The sequence below is a fragment of the Lepisma saccharinum genome, chromosome 24 (assembly GCF_977018435.1).
Source record: "Lepisma saccharinum chromosome 24, izLepSacc3.1, whole genome shotgun sequence".
NCBI classification, from domain to species: domain Eukaryota; kingdom Metazoa; phylum Arthropoda; class Insecta; order Zygentoma; family Lepismatidae; genus Lepisma; species Lepisma saccharinum.
In genome coordinates this window covers 47,410,475-47,422,810 of record NC_139252.1, presented here as the reverse complement: position 1 = coordinate 47,422,810, position 12,336 = coordinate 47,410,475, and the positions used below count along the sequence as shown (strand labels likewise).

Sequence of the window (12,336 nt, the reverse complement as noted above, 5' to 3'; positions counted from 1 at the left end):
TAACGAGGAGCATTTTACTCTGGACGGTGCAGTGAATACACAGAACTGTCGCGTATGGGGTTCCACTCATCCACATGTTGTGTAGGAACAACCATTGCACTCACTTTACGTGACTGTTTGGTGTGGGTTCACTAGCTCCTTCATTCTGGGTCCGTTTTTCTTTGAGAAGATGACACCTCGAGGGCCTGTTAGGTGTACAGTGACATCTGCACGTTATAGGGACTTCCTTGTGCAACACGTGATTCCAGCCTTGCAAGAACGGAACTGTTACCACGCCACCATTTTCATGCAAGATGGGGCAACACCACATGTCGCTCACCAGGTGAAAGATTTGTTGCGAGAAACGTTCACTAATGACCGCATCATCTCTATGCAATTTCTAGATGTGTGGCCTTCCAGATCCCCCGACCTAAATCCATGTGACTTCTGGTTGTGGGAATATTTAAAAGAACGTGTCTATCAGGGACATATCCAGTCTCTGCCTGATCTGAAGGCTAGCACACAACGACATGTCGCTCAGATTTTACCAGACATGCTGCGAGCAACTATCGACCATGCCATGTTACGGATGCAGTATGTTGCTAAGTTGGGAGGCCATATTGAACAGTTCTTGTAACCACAGTTCCTAATAGACGTGCCAGAACCACTGTTATCATGTGTTTGATCATTCCTGCCTTTTTCCTGTATCCATATCACATTCTGACTGCTTATAGCGCCATTATTTAACCTGGTGGTGAGAATTGGAACTTTTTTGCATAATTCGTGAGCACACTGCTTCATTAGCATATATACGAAGTTTCAGACTCCTATGCTCATTACAGCCCGTGCTGTACCACTCTCAACACAGTTAGTTTAGTTGTAACCACCTGGTATATTGTAAAGAGGAGGGAGCAACAGCCTACCATTGTTTATTTAAATCTCTTTCCTCATTTACGTTTAAGAGTGATATGGTAACTCAAATCATGAATGGATACTTGATACACCTGTGCAGCTATTTAATGTCAGAAAAAATGTCTAACACAAATACTTGCAAAAATAAAGTTTATAAACAGGAATAAAATATAATTTTACACCAAAGTTGGTCAAATGACCTTATCAAACACAATAATAAATTTGCTTAAACCAGAATCATAATTATTTGTAAACTATACATGTTTTGAAACTTCAGATGGACAATTTGCAAACAGCAGTCATATATCGTAACCTATAAATGATAAGCTCCATAAGAACATATATATTTTCATCTTCCTTTGTAACTGAACAAAAGTACTGCAGAACTATACAAATATTATAATGTACTTCGTATTGCAACTACCTTTTAATAATATTACTTTATGAGTAAAGCTCTAATGATATTCCCTCATCTATTACATTGATGAAATAACAATAATATGGTATTAAGATATGTATACACATAAAAGTGTTTGATAGCATAAATATGTTTCTTTAGCACATCAAAATACTATAGATTTCTAGTCTGTTAATGGATTATATTTTCGATATTTCACAGTTCCTGTCATGAAAACAATTTTGAGCCCCATATTGGTACATTTTTTCAGTCTTTGTAAATTGGAATGTAGTACATTGAAGGGACTTCAAACACTGTACATGACACACATCTTACAAAACATAAAATGGCACCAAATAGGTACTACTGTGTGCAGAAATTGCATATAAACAAAATGCAATTTGGTACAATTAACCATGTCAGTACATTTCCACCTGTGACAAATATGTCACTCCCATTCACGTAAATCAATAATTACCACTGAATTCAAACAAAAATATAGAATAATTTGTTAACACATTATTTTTACTAGAAATAGAGTTAGATCGTTGTTAAATTAGCATGTTATATTTTACAAACGTGAAAGTGTTTTGATTCAATAATAAAAACTGGATATCAGTAACATACCAATACACAAACATTGTAAAGACTGGAGTAACAATTTTCTAGCTCATTCTTGGACATTTAAATGATATACAAATTATACTGCTGTATCTTCAGAATGAATATAAAAATATTAATTTCAAACCAAACAGTAGATGGAAAAGTCAAATAAAAGTTACAGCCATGCAGTGACCTTTTTAACATTGCAATATGGAAGCTCAGAGCTGTATTAAAATTCCTTTACATCATGTTTTGAAATTATTATATTTTCCCATGGTAAAGATTGAGACAAATGTTCAGTCATATATTAATGAATTATGTCTTTATGAACTAGAAATTAATGTTTTTGTTCTGAGCATTAACCGAGATTTTTTGTTCTTTCACGTTTATTGCTATAAATTACTTATATTCTATATGAAGGCAAGTTGAAGTGACGTACTGTTAAGCCTCTATGGACAACATAAGTGTTACCAGTATTGAAAAGAAAGAACAAATCAGTGTTGCTCTGCAAATAGCAAAAGCTATAAATATATCATAATATATAGTCATGAATCATTATGATCATTTGCATTTGATCAAGAGCAAATGTCATATCAGGCAGTCACACAAAAAACCTCACACTGCTGCCACTGGCAAAAGCCATGCATCATTGTGTTACGGTAACAAAAACGAATGAGGAAGTACTTACTGGTTTCATATACAATTACAGCAACAATCCATTCCAATCAATAAGTTATAATAAAATGGCAAATCATTAGACCAATGGAAAAGTTAAGTTCATACTGATTACAGCCCCATTTTTGCCCTTACATATTCAAAATCATGATAATGTAGTCTACACTTTCACTAGAATGTCATTGAATAACCACAACTCATCTTTCGGGTGGAAGTATATTGTAGGAAATGGCTTGTCCAAATCTTTCCTTGCTTTCTCTTCGACCCGCTGCCGATCTTCAAGAACTTTCTTGTGATAGGCAGCTGCTGTAACATCACCATCCTTCAAAGCCTGGCTGACTGCATGCCACAGCTTTCGCGATTCAAAATCACTCTGCTGCTCCAATTTCCGCACTCTCTTCCTGAACACGGGCAATTTGGATACTTCAATGTATTTGGTGTCGCCACTAGGATATGTTAACTCGAAAAAACTGTTCCATTCACCTTGCACTTTACATATATTCACCCCGTCTGCATTTTTCACTTCACCTGTCACCTTATGAATTTTTCCTTCATAGAAAGGCTTTGTGTGGAACATCACAATAGCTGAACAGCCAGTTTTACCGCAATTGATGGTTACTTTTCCACCGAGTTCAACCCACGGAGTGGAAAGAATCGATCTTGCAAATGCTGATGGTAACGTTATATCATACTTCTCACCATAGTCACCAACGTACATTTGAACTTCACCTATCATATTAACCCCAATTGACATCCCCATGAACTTGGATTTTGTCCATATTGACCCATTTAGGCACATATTTTTCGATGGGCATTCAACATAGAAAGCTGATATTGGGGGGTGGTGTGAAACTTGTTCTGCAGTGTAGCGAATAACAGTATGTTCTTCGGTGGGTCCTGGAACCCTCCACGAACAATGAAAAGTCTCCCCAATAAGAGGATTATACGGTTTCTTTGCCAGCGAACCTGTTCTTCCAACATGGAATGATGTTAAGTACCACTCAACCACAGCCAGCATCCTAGCTTCGGGTGTTGTTTTGTCTGGAATCTGCAGAAAATAATCTGGGTGACCCATAAAGTCTGCAAACATTTCCAGCAAAGAGCGTCTCTCCAAAATAAATGTTGGAAGTGCCACTCTGGTTAAATCCATGCCTAATTTAAGCTGCGACAACAAGTGTAGTATCATTGGCTTATGTTCCTCAACAACACCTAGCTCGGATGACTTGTCTGTATCACTTTCTTCATCGGTAACTTCATCACTGACACTTATTTTGTGAGCGATTTTCTCCCTAGTGGGTGCAGTCGTAGGCAACTGGTTGCTGAATTCACCAGAGTTCTTTCTGCCACCAACAGTTTCTGGGCAACGAACTCCTTCATCAGTAGGGCGTTGTTTTGGAACAGAAGCAACTTGATTAGATGTTGGTGTACCAACAACTTGCTGCTGTTGTAATATGTCAAAACACTGACCCAGACATGTAAGCGTTGCTTGTGCAGTTGCTTTGAGCATTAGCAAATTTTGATCCACACTCTTTAAACCATTGCCTGATGAAGGGAGATCTTCTATTGCAGTTGCTAATGAGTAACAATTGTGTTCTGCTCTCAGCAAATACTCTCTCACGGAGCTAAAGGCATCTAAAACAGAGAGCGTAAAATACTGAGGTGACACAGCACCAAGCATTACAGGAACAGAATGATGTTCACGTGGTGGTAAAGGGGGGTTGTTCTGGGCAATTGCTTGCGTATGCATTTCAGCAACTGCACGTAATCTTGTAACCCATTCCTGACGTTCACGTGCATCTGATGCTCTCAGTTTAAACACTTCACCTGTAGCTGAATTCACAGTGAAAGTGTTTGAATCTTCATCGCTGGGAGAAATAACTGCACTTGCTAAATGGACTGATCCTCGAGGACTTTGCTTCTTTTCGTTGTAGGACACATGATAATCTAACATTCCTCTCTCAGGATCCAGTATAAACCATCTATATTGCCAACCTTTCATCACATTCGTGTATTTATAAAGTTGTCCTTCAAATATTTGGCGCATTCTGTCATTAGCCATGTTTCTTGTTCAATTAATCTTACAATCTTTTCCTTAGCAAAGCATGTGCACTTTGTGCATTACGGGAATAACTTATTTCCAGTTAATCAGCGTAAAAATACGTTTTACCAACTATATTGCGAACACGGTTGGAATAAATTTGTACCCTAATATTATGCAACATGATAGTCACAGACAGTAATTAGCACTGTTTGCACTAAAAGTTTTTTTTTTTCACAAAGTGAGAAAATTCTTGTATATGTGCTTCACAATTAAATTGTCAGCACTCGCGATCACAAGATAATCAACTACCAGTTCAAATATAAAAAACTCCTTTTAAAACCGATAGTAACACATCATGCAAAATAAAGTATTTCATCTCATTACCTGATGGTGGCAGCTAAAAGAAATACCCCTCCTTCAGGTCGGAAATTGATCACCGAAGTTTTCAGCTCAACGTTGTTTGGTTGTTGATTCACTTATCACTTGCAACTTATTTCGTTGTATAGTTGTATTGCATGTATATATTTATTATATATGTGTCCGTAAAACTATGAAAAAAGATAAATAAACCACAGACAAAAGGTTGTATACAGCATGTTTGTAAAAGTTTTGTGTTTTTTTATGGATTTCGACCTATTTATAAAGTTTCAGTCTCCTTATTTTTGCACACTGTATAAGCATCACCAACTAAATAAATATAAGCAGAGGTTGATGTAAGATTCTTTTACAACGGGTTGCTGAATAAAATATTAATAATAATAATAGCATTCTGCAAGATTCTGGCATGCCAGCGAGAGAGCAAAAACTTATCACCTTCACAATCACCTCTGCCGACGAATTGTTTTGGTTCAAATGTAGATTCCTGTAGCTAGCCGAAGCACATAGCATCTACGTAAACAAATTACTAATGATATGGGACATTGGACACTTGTAGCTGTTTGCGGTGTGGGCCAGTAAATAGAAGGGCTCGTAGCCGTTTGTCGTGTTTTATCTCATTCGATGTGACTAATAGGTAGATTTATTATAAAGAAACATTACCTTGGTTAGAAGTTGTGAACATGGTAAGTTTTCGATGTGCATAATGACAGCTAGGCTAGTAAATCATAAAAACTTTGTAATTGACTAGTTTATTTATTCGCATGGTAAAATTTTCGTATCCCCAAAACGTATTTCTTCAATTTTACAGGAGAAAGTACTTACCGAAATGGGTTTATTTATACTTTAGGAAGGTCTTGGAAGTTTGCTTTCAACTCGTTGAAATTTTTTTGCCGATAAATCATGTAATTTTCGACATTAATGTCGCTCCGATGCATGAAAGCTGTTCCCTTGATGTCCGTCTACTACGTGAACCAAATATTTGCGAGCGTTTCATGACGTAACAACCGGTCAGTGTTTCCAAATGCGCGGTTTTGTAACTGTGTAACAGTTCTAGAACGTAAATAAACGTGAGTTACTGTTCATCATTTCTGATTACGAACTTGCGACAACATGACGTGCACAGGATCAGTGGCGTGCTCAATGTGAGGTTGATGGGGGTGACAACCCCCCCCCCTTTCGCCCAGTATCTCTAAGGCTATTTATGAATGGTTCGTGGGCTATTTATGTATGGTTCGTGGGGCTATCCGTGAATGGTTCGTGGGGCTATCTGTGAATGGTTCATGGGGCTATCCGTGAATGGTTCGTGGGGCTATCCATGAATGGTTCGTGGGGCTATCCGTGAATGGTTTGTGGGGCTATTTATGAATGGTTCGTGGGGCTATCCGTGAATGGTTCGTGGGGCTATCCGTGAATGGTTCGTGGGGCTATCCGTGAATGGTTCGTGGAGCTATCCGTGAATCGTTCGTGGGGCTAGCGCAAATGGTTCGTGGGGCTATCCGAGAATGGTGTGTGGGGCTACGAATATTTTTTTCGAAACCAATTTTTAACTATTGAAACCTTTGCGTGGCCCTACTAACCTATCCACGCGCCAATGGTTCGTGGGGCTAGCGCCAATGGTTTGTGGGGCTAGCGCCAATGGTTCGTGGGGCTAGCGCCAATGGTTCGTGGGGCTATCTTTTTCACTATTGAAACCTTTGCGTGGCCCTACTAACCTATCCACGCGCCAGTGGTTTGTGGGGCTAGCGCCAATGGTTCGTGGGGCTAGCGCCAATGGTTCGTGGGGCTAGCGCCAATGGTTCGTGGGGCTAGCGCCAATGGTTCGTGGGGCTATATTTTTAACTATTGAAACCTTTGCGTGGCCCTACTAACCTATCCACGCGCCAGTGGTTTGTGGGGCTAGCGCCAATGGTTCGTGGGACTATATTTTTAACTATTGAAACCTTTGCGTGGCCCTACTAACCTATCCACGCGCCAGTGGTTCGTGGGGCTATATTTTTAACTATTGAAACCTTTGCGTGGCCCTACTAACCTATCCACGTGCCAATGGTTCGTGGGGCTATCTTTTTCACTATTGAAACCTTTGCGTGGCCCTACTAACCTATCCACGCGCCAATGGTTCGTGGGGCTTTCTTTTTCACTATTGAAACCTTTGCGTGGCCCTACTAACCTATCCACGCGCCAATGGTTTCAGTTGCTTTGTTTTATTTCAATCACTTATCGCACAACACTCTTGCTACCTTGCGTTCTGACGTCAGCAGACTGAAGTTTATTTTTAGGCTAAAGGCCTATGTTGTTATCCATATCATTAAAATTTCAGTAACCACCAAACGTCTCTAATTCCCTTATTTTCGTATTTTCCACATTCATACTTACGTATTCTCCATACTAGTACCTAGATATTTTGCTATGAAGAAGGTCGCAACACTGCATAACCACTGATCATGGACTACGCTAGTCAAGATTTCTCCGCCATATCGCGTGTAACGCAAGCAAAAGCGAAGAAAATAAAAATACTCCATATTTCGAAAATTGAGATTATTTGCCTGCAAAAAACGAAACGCGAAATAGAAGAATCCTTACGAATGCAGAATATGTAAGTATCAATGTGAAAAATACGAAAATAAGGGAATTAGAGACGTTTGGTGGTTACCGAAATTTTAATATTCGCATTAGTAGGAATATATTGTAGAGAGTTTTATGAATCCTGCTTTATATTTGGCCCAAGTTTCGATTCTTTAATTCCGAAATTATCTAGGTGCACAGGCACTTTTTACATGGTGCTATTTCTAATATTATGCTTGTCAACACATACTTCAGAATCTTGGCGATTACTTACTGCGCGTTTTCTGGAGAACAATTTTTTCATTCCACATACACCTCTCCATTAACAGTAGTATAAGCCGGAGACACATTAAACTCGTTTGTTTTCAAATAAAAATCATTGCTACTTACCTCATATGCATAGCGGAAGATTTTTCAAGCTGGGGATCACTTTTTTTTCCATGAAAAAAGCGTTATTTTTAACATTATAATCATTTATTGGTCGTTGCTAATTCGGCGGGCAAATTTTGACTCACGTTGTCTATCGTCAGCTGATGTGCAGTGTTTCAAAACTTATGAACCGATAAATGCCGCACAAAATATTCACAAAAGGTTTTTAAGCGAAAATTGAGGCTAGACTCTACTTTACGTCCTTATCTGCATGGTGATTGCTTCTTTGCGTTCGCGATGCGCGATCGTGGTGCGTCACCCGGCATCTCTTCGGGTAAGTACCTTTTTCTTTTTACACTTTCTGTTCACGATATCCCCACTATTCATTCACGGGGTCGAGGTATGCCTACGAGGTTAGGTTAGGCCTGTTAGGTTAGGTTAGGCCTGTTAGGTTAGGTTCCATTAGCACTCATTTCACCCCTAGATATGTGCTTCATCATCTAGAAAATTCCTCAGTACGTTCAATTGCGCATATCCGGACAACATCGGTTTTTCTCGATTTACTCCTTCAGGAAATTTTTGCTCACTTTGGGATTTACGTTGTTGAATTCCTTATAAAATAAGCTTTCCAACGATATATGACACGTATTCCTTAGGAAAAGGACGTAAACTAGAGTTTTACCTTACATTGGAAAAAAAAACCTCGCACGTCATCTTGTCAAACTTCCGCGTGGTTGCTACACTGTGAGGAGGTTACATAACCGAATGCACGGAACATTTGGTTCACGTAGTCGACGGTAATGGCGGCACGAGCTATCGTACAACGGAGATGCATGATTGACGAAAAATACCTTATTTACAGGCAAAATACGTTGCACGATTCTAAAAAACAATTTCCCCGGCTTCAGAAAGTCCTCAAGAATGCAATTCCGTAAGTAATTTCTCGTCTTTTCTCCTGTAAATTTTAAGAAATCCGTCTCCGGCTTATACTACCGTTACCAAAATATATGCATAGGCTACATCCTTACGTTGTTTTGTAGGTGCGTCATGTTTAGATCTCCTAGCATTAAAGTAACGTCTTTAAATGCTGTAAATACAGTGGTCGGAAGTAGCACGCTACTTGCAGCGGTTCTACATTTTGAAAATTGTAGCTGTAGCGAAGCTACAAAATTCCTGTAGTTGTAGCGAAAATTTCGCTACAGCTACTTTTCTTCTGAGAATGTTGAGGAAAATTTGAATGTGACCACAGCGTCAAAGAAAAATTTGACAATAACGCTTACTTTTGCAGGAGGTTCATATAGAACAAATCATGTGGATATCCACAGTGTAAGATGCAGGTAAATGTCATTAATTACTGTGTAAAACCAGTGGTCGGAAGTAGCGTCGCTACTGTAGCTAGCTACAAAATTTGTAGCGGTAGCTGTAGCGGCACTACATTTTTTAAATTGTAGTTGTAGCGGTAGCGAAGCTACAAAATTCCTATAGTTGTAGCGAAAATTTCGCTACAGCTACATTTTTTCTCAGCATTTTGAGGGAATTTTTTAATGTGGCAACGGCGTCAAAAATAAATGACAATATTGCTTACTTTTGCAAGAGACTCAATAAGACGAAGTCCATTACATGCAAATACAGATAATCTAGATTATAAATATCTTTATATCGCAGATTATAAATATCTGCGTAATTTATTTAATTAACATCTGAATAATTGTAATATCCAGATAACTAACTGGCATATATGAATATATTCAGGCTAATAGCCATTTATTTTAGCTGTATCGCTATTTTGGGGAGAATCATGCCGCATTTGCTACACCGCCAGGAAAAAATGCCCCGTTTGTGCCACCGCTGGAACAAATCCTGTGGATATCGATGGCGTAACAGACAGCAAAATATTGATAATTACTGTGTAAAACACAACTTACAGTGCAAAAACGGGCAATCCATTTTCTACTAATCTGACAAAGCAATAGTACCAGCAATCAATGGTTCAGTACGTTAACAGCATTGATCATTGTCAGTGTATAGGATCACACCGGCAGGAAATTATTGTTACAAGAACGATTGTTTCTGGAATTACAATTATTTTGGTCATGATATTTGTTCGCAAATTTTAAAATTACAATATGTTTAGAACACTCGGGTTTACACATCAGTTTCCTCAATATATTTTATCATATTGTAAAAAAAAAAGTACAAGTTATTGACTTTCCTGCAGAAATGACATTTTTTTGTTAAAATACACAGTTTTCAAATTTATGTATTTTTCCTACTTTTGCGTCCCTTTCCTGTAACTTTTTCTAATCATGGCAATGAGGATGCATTGTTTATTTAGTTATGCTCTTAGGCCGTTTTCTGCCACTTTTGGCTAATTGTGAGAATGGGGAAGAATGATGAGTGGGGAATGGAGGAGAAGGAGGATCCCATCTTCCCAACTAGTGTTTGTTTTGAGTCCACTTTATGCACAGATCAGCTGATCGAGACTGATACGAACCACCATGTGCCCTCCGCCAGGTATCGAACCTGGGGCAATTTGAACACAAGGTGACAATTACAATTTCCACTGTGTCTTCGGGGAAGCATTTTCAACAGAAAGACTTACGTAAAGCATTGTTCCAGCTGTTTCTCATTTATACCATTAGAAGCATCCCTCAGCTATCCTCAAGGTTCGAGCAAATATCCGCCATCCCCCAAATAACATTCTGTTTAAGTTAAGAAGATAAAATTGCTACATATCACATTTTTATCTTATTCCCATTTTGTGCAACACGTTCTAGTTAATTTCGATACATGTGATATTCTTCCAATTAATTTTAAAAAGAAGTCTGTCACATAAATATTTTTAAAATGACAATCAGAACATCACGCATACGTGTAAGACCTAGTTTTTTGAATTCATATGCCACTTACAAGGTACTTTATTCTCAAACACTTTATTAGAAATATGTAACTGAAGTAACACTGCTATAAAAATTATAGAATGAAGGGAATCATGGTAATAAATAACAGAATCTATTTTTCAGTACGTACAACTATCATACTAGGGCTTCTTTTGAATAGCCATATAGTTGTTTTAAGTTTTTAATACAGAAGTAGCGCAAAAGTAGCGAAGTAGCGAACAGGAGTAGCGTAGCAAACTACTTTTTGGTAAATGTAGTTGTAGCTGTAGCGAAGCTACATTTTGGAAGAGTAGCTGTAGTTGTAGCGAAGCTACTTATAAAATTTAGCGTTCTGATCACTGTGTAAAACACATCTCGCAGGATAAAAACGAGTGATTAATGGATGGACAATGACAAAGCAATAGTGCCAGCATTCAATGGTTCATTACGTTAACAGCATTGATCATTGTTAGTACATAGGATCTTACCAGCAAGAAAGTATTGTTACAAGAATGATAGACATACACTTTCTGAAATTACAATTATTTTCATCATAATAGTTGTTCACAAAAGTAAAAATTGCAATACGTTTAGAACACTCGGGTTTACACATCAGTTTCCTCAATTTATTTTATGATATTATAAAAAGTATGTACGAGTTATTGACTTTTCTACGGAAACGATACTTTTCTTTAGTTAATATAAAGTTTCCAAATGTATTTATTTCTTCTACTTTTACGTCGCTTTTCTGCAATGTTTACTAATCATGACAATGAGGTTGAATCGTATATTTTTTTATTCTGGTATCCAGAGTAGCTTTTTGCCAATTTTGGCAAATTGCGAGATTGAGGAAGAATGATGAATGATGATGAGCAGTGTGGGGAATGGAGGAGCAGGAGGATCCATCCTTCCAACTAGGTGTTGTTCGTACTTTTTGTTTTGAGTCCAATTTATGCACAGATGAGCTAATCAAGACTGCATCCGAATCACTAGTGCGCTGCCAGGTATCGAACCTGGGGCTCTTTGATTACAAGGTGACAAAGTTTCCCTTTGTCTTCAGGAAAGCATTCCCAACAGGAAACTTATGTAAAGCATCGCTCCACCTATTGCTCATTTAGCTATACCAAAGAAGCATTTGCCAGCTATCCGCAATGTTAGAACAAACATCTAATGGATTACTGGAATTATGATAATAATTGACGATCTATTTTCCAGTAAGTAGGCCTCCCCGATGGCGCAGTGGTAGCGTCGTCGCCTTGTAATCAAGGGGTCCCGGGTTTGATACCCGGTGGAGGCACAAGTGGTTCGGATCCCACTTTAAACTGTAGGTCCAGTCCCAATTAGCCTTAATGTGCATAAAGTGGACTTAAAACACCAAATCAACCAATTTTCCAGTAAGTACAACTATCATACTAGGGGCTTCTTTTGAATATCAGTGTGGTGGTTTCAAGTTTTTTTCGGTCTGGTAATCCCATTGAGCCTTGCATGAAAATCCATGAAAACGCCTGTTCCAGTCATCTGGAAAGCAAGATCGCCTGCTC

At 38.4% G+C, this 12,336-nt stretch overlaps 3 protein-coding genes across 4 annotated transcripts in view; 1 reads left to right on the top strand and 2 right to left on the bottom strand.

The window, feature by feature from the left end:
* Nubp2 (NUBP iron-sulfur cluster assembly factor 2) overlaps nucleotides 1-5,113 on the bottom strand; it is a 35,693-nt gene extending 30,580 nt beyond the window's left edge. The window contains exon 1 of the mRNA XM_083110816.1: nucleotides 4,992-5,113. The gene's annotated coding sequence lies outside the window, so the exon portion shown is untranslated. The remainder of the gene's footprint in view (nucleotides 1-4,991) is intronic.
* Nucleotides 974-4,985, bottom strand: LOC145978287 (oxysterol-binding protein-related protein 11-like). The gene has a single exon (XM_083110815.1). The coding sequence runs from the start codon at nucleotides 4,623-4,625 to the stop codon at nucleotides 2,727-2,729; it is 1,899 nt and encodes a 632-aa protein (XP_082966941.1). The 5' UTR covers nucleotides 4,626-4,985; the 3' UTR covers nucleotides 974-2,726.
* Nucleotides 5,114-5,445: 332 nt separating the features above from the next.
* Ttc26 (tetratricopeptide repeat domain 26) overlaps nucleotides 5,446-12,336 on the top strand; it is a 50,071-nt gene continuing 43,180 nt past the window's right edge. For both annotated transcript variants that reach the window (XM_083110985.1, XM_083110983.1), the window contains exon 1: nucleotides 5,446-5,668. In XM_083110985.1, the coding sequence (XP_082967111.1) occupies nucleotides 5,666-5,668 (3 nt within the window). In that variant the 5' untranslated portion in view covers nucleotides 5,446-5,665. The remainder of the gene's footprint in view (nucleotides 5,669-12,336) is intronic.

Bases quoted from the DNA above. Each gene is read 5' to 3' on its own strand.
- LOC145978287 (XM_083110815.1), bottom strand. From the start codon at position 4,625: ATGGCTAATGACAGAATGCGCCAAATATTTGAAGGACAACTTTATAAA.